This window comes from Corylus avellana, chromosome ca9 (genome assembly GCF_901000735.1).
Source record: "Corylus avellana chromosome ca9, CavTom2PMs-1.0".
In the NCBI taxonomy this organism is placed as follows: Eukaryota; Viridiplantae; Streptophyta; class Magnoliopsida; order Fagales; family Betulaceae; genus Corylus; species Corylus avellana.
Window position 1 is genome coordinate 9,637,081 of NC_081549.1, and position 4,749 is coordinate 9,641,829.

The following is a 4,749-nucleotide window of genomic DNA, read 5'->3' on the forward strand; positions in this document are numbered from 1 at the left end:
GATGAACAGGAGGAAGAAAGATTTCGGGATAGGAGACAATGAAAGCGAATTCTACGATGGGAAGATGAAAAAGGTTTGTGAATTTTATTTAGTGAAACCCATTAGGGAATTGTGATTACTTCTAATAATTGTGGGTTTCACTGTAGAATGAACAGTCAATGTCGTCGGCATCTATAACATCATCGGTGAAAGAGGATATGGAACCTGTGCAGTGTAGGTGCGGACTTACAAGCCCAATTATAACATCCACTACTATAAAAAATCCTGGGAGGCGATTCTATGGGTGTGCTATGTATGACCGTAAAAAGGTATTTGAATTTGGATAATTTGGTTTTACGAAATAGTTATTACTTCGTGCTTGTTCGTAATTATCAGATTTTTTTTGTGTAATTACAGAAAGTTGGCCAATGTCGTGTTTTCCAATGGTATGACGAAGAAACCTGTGCTCGCGGAAGGGAGGTCCTACCTGCACTGTATAAACAAGTTCATTCCCTGAAATGTGAAGTGTCATTACTTAGGGGCAAACTAAAGATCCAAACATATTTGTTGGTTTTTTTGTTGGTGATTTGTGTACTGTTGATTTGTCTAAGGTTGATGGGGCATTGAGGCATGGGAATGAGACAATTAGATTATTATCAGTGGAATAGACTATCTAGTTTGTTGTTGTCAAGGATATTGTTTACTGAGCTATGTTGTCCACGTGGATATATGGTTATGGCTTCTATGTAACAATTATGTAAAAATCCTGCTTGTTCGTAATTATCAGGTTGGCTGATTACTTTTATGGAACAACTATTTCCATGCATTAGTTTTATTTGTATGCGGCAATTTATGATTATTTGTATGTTGCTCTTAAGTCCGAAATATTGAACCCTACAGTAGAATTTGCAGGCAGAATTAATTTTATCCGTCCACTAATACAATCTGGAATTGGTAATTGCCATGACAAAATTCCAAAATGTAATTCAATAACTAACAGTGCACTTTTAATGCTTCATGAACAACATTGAAGCTAACAAGCACATAAAGTCCCAAAATGAATCCCCCAATTGTTTTTTATATTACAAACATAAAACAAAAAAAGCCGACATATCACTTGATTAAGAAATGGGTATGCGGGAAAAAGGCAAAATGAAGAGATCTGATAAGTGATAAATGTGATCATTGCGTGGCACCACTTCCTCGGCTTCGTAGTACACGTGTAGCCCTATGTGTACTACCATGATGTGATGGTTCCACTGCTGCTTCCGCCTGTGGTTCATGTTGGGATCCAAAGAATGCGTTAACAAAAATAATAATTAAGACAAATACCAAAAAAAAAAAAAACCGGAAATCAGTGTGAATATTACAAATTAAGCACAAGTATATGAGTTTTTTAAGTACAAAAAAACCACAGACTAATTTACTAAATTACATCACCAATTTTAGCAAACTTTCAGATATCAGTGGGCAGCTATGGAATCATCGGGAAATAAGAGTTTTCTTAATCATAAAAAAACTTGGATTTTACCTGTGACTGAGTAGTCCTACGTGTACGTACACTTGGCTGTGATGACCCGTGGGCTTCTGCCTCTGCCTACGGTTCATTTGGGATCCAAAAAATGCGTTAAAAAAAAAGCGGGGGGGGAGGGAAATCATCGTGAAATAAGAGTTTTCTTAATCACAAAAAAACTTCGATTTTACCGGTGACTGAGTAGCCCTACATGTACGTATACTTGGCTGTGATGACCCGTGGGCTTCTGCCTCTGCCTGTGGTTCATGTTGGGATCCAAAAAATGCGTTAAAAAAAAAGAGGGGGAAGGGGGGGGGAAAGATTATAAAGCATTTCCAAATAATTATTATATTACTTGTACAAACACTTCTATAAATAGAAAATTTTCTAATAGAAAACAAAGATTATGAAGCATTTCCAAATAACCTGTGCAACACTGAACTTGCATTGCATATACTACATTTTTATCCTCCTTAACCTTAAACTTAAAGCACCCTCCCAAACTTCCAACTTAGAGTTAGGTCCCATTATTTATTGATTTTATTTTTTTGATAAGTAGAGTTAGCTTCCATTATAGTATCATCAATGTTTTCTGCAAAAATGCATACACCATCGGACCTTATCCTAAATAGCTCTACTGCTTTCATCCATTACATAAGCAAAGACAAAATCACATCTCAATAACCAGTTTCAAATTAAATGTCGCAACATACCCTTCCAAGAGTAATTAAAATTCCACTGCTTTCAATGTAACTTTTTCAGCATAAATATGAAGATTCAACAAGGTCCACAGTATTTTTAGTAGCTCCTTAAAGTATCTAGATTACAAGTCAGCAAGCAGTAATGCTAAACCGCAGACTAATTTACTAAATTACAACACCAATTTCACCAAACTTTCAGATATTAGTGGGCAACTATGGAATCATCGGGAAATAAGAGTTTTCTTAATAAATAAAAAACTTGAATTTTACCTGTGACTGAGTAGCCCTACGTGTACGTACACTTCGCTGTGATGACCCGTGGGCTTCTGCTTCTGGGTGGGGTTTAGCTTGTGATCCCTACAATAATTTAACCAAACATTCAGACAAATACCAACAATAATTATTATATTACTTGTACAATAATAATTAAGTTAACAAATTTTGGAATATGAACCTTATGTTGTAAAATGTATTTGTTTTACCTGTGCTTGAGCAGCATCTTTTTTCGGCTTATATTTCTTCGGTTTCCACCTCTTCCGGTCCGGGTTCAAAGGTAAATGACAACCTTTATAATTATGCCCTAAACCCCCACAATTTCCACATTTAATGATATATCCACTACGGGTTAGCTTGTAGGGGTTAGTCGGCTCATCTACAGCTTTTCGCCTACTAATCTTTGGTCGACCAGGAGCCCTTCTAATGATAGGTGGCTGGATTTCATCGCATGGATCATCAGCTGGCCATGTCTGTGGACCTTCCATGCCATACACTCGAGCTGCATATCCTTGCATATACTTGTCCATCTTGTAATAATCATCCAAATAATCCTCTGGTTTTTGTTTATGCATGTAAATTGCAGCACAAGCATGTGAGCAAGGGATCCCACTCACCTGCCATCTTCCACATGTGCATGTGCGATGATCTAACCGGACTAAACACCGTGGCTCGTATATGTCCTCGATCTCAAACTCCAACTCATTCTGCCACCGACTAATACAATTCCTTGCATCGTTTTTTGACCTCTCCAATTTTTTTCTGGATCTTTGGGCATATTGTGTAGTGCGTCGACCGGATTCCATTCCTTTTCTGCTGGAAGCGTGCCATTATTTGCAGACGAATTTCTTCAAGCATAGTCAGTATAGGCTTAATCCTAGCTTCCTTAATCCACGCGTTAAAGCTCTCAACCAAGTTGTTTAATAACATATCACTTTTGGTTTGGCAGTTGAAAGCATGTCTGGACCATGATGCCTTAGGTACACCACTAAGGTAATCGTGTGCACCTTTCTCCATTGACATTATATTCCGCATGTGATGGTCAAAGGCATAAACATTGGAGGCACGTGCAGCCCCCCACAACTCATCCTTCATAGCTTTCCTTGTGTAGCCTTTCGCTTTGAGGTTCGCATGTAGGTGCCGAACACAAAAGCAATGCTCAGCGTGTGGCAACACAGCCTTAACTGCAATTCCAAGCCCCTACACACATAAATTTATGTTAAATTATATGTAATAACATAAAGGAATAAAATAATACAATAAGAACATAAATAGTATTTTACACCAAATACCTTCTGTCTGTCAGACATTATAGTCCAACCAAGTCCGCCATCTGGCCCGTATAAGTCCTCCAATAAAATGGCAATAAACCACTGCCATGAATCTCTTGTCTCTGCCTCGGCCACAGCAATTGCAATGGGGAACATATCGTCGTTGCCATCCTTGCCTATGGCACACAACAATTGCCCCCCACAGTCCCCCTTCAGATGACAAGCATCTAAACAAATTATGGGCCGACAACCATGTATGAACCCCTTCTTGCATGCATCAAGACAAATATACATCCTCTGAAAGAATGCTCCATCTCTGTGTACAAAAGCACTACTACCAGGGTTGGTGCTGAGTATTGTCATCGCGTATCGCCGTGTGAGGCGATATTGCTTAGAGTGCCTTCCAAAAAGTTGATGCAATGCCTCATTCTTCGCTCTATAGCAACGATCAATAGAAACATCGACGTTAAGGTCTCTCTTCACCCTCTGTTTCAATGCATATGGTGTCCACGTGGGGTCATCCTTGAAGTCTCTCTTATAAGTACGAACAAGGTACTCAACATCGCATCTGGAGTTTTCGTATTGATTACCACAAATATGAACCGGGTAGTACGTCTTAATTTGAAAACAAGTCCTGGTAGCATCAGTAGAGGCATGAATCCTCCATGAGCAATGCTCTAATTTACAGACTGCATTCACCCTACTCGTGTCATTGTGCTTGTAGTTGTAATCAAACCCTTTCTGCACAGCATGCGTCTTCAGTGCCATCTTGAATGAACCTGAATCTGCAAATTGATCCCCAAGCTCAAACGTCACTGGAATCTTCAAGTCATGTTTCAGATTGAACTGTCTATACCGCTTCCTTTTTTTTCCAACCTCGCCAGCATCACTTTCTTGCAAACTTGCTAGACCATCACTTTCATCATTAGATTCCCCATCCCCCAAATCGGCTCCTTTATCACCTATGTTAATGTCAACTTTTTCCCACCATTTGGACGTCCCATCCTTCTCT

General features: G+C 39.0%; 1 protein-coding gene across 1 annotated transcript in view; it reads right to left on the reverse strand.

Annotated features, from left to right (window-relative positions):
• Positions 1 to 3,183: 3,183 nt before the first annotated feature.
• Positions 3,184 to 4,749, reverse strand: part of LOC132162269 (uncharacterized) — a 1,768-nt gene continuing 202 nt past the window's right edge. The window contains exons 2-4 of the mRNA XM_059572527.1: positions 4,351 to 4,747; positions 3,759 to 4,305; positions 3,184 to 3,666 (exon numbers count right to left, since the gene is read on the reverse strand). Coding sequence (XP_059428510.1) covers positions 3,184 to 3,666; positions 3,759 to 4,305; positions 4,351 to 4,747 — 1,427 coding nt within the window. The remainder of the gene's footprint in view (positions 3,667 to 3,758; positions 4,306 to 4,350; positions 4,748 to 4,749) is intronic.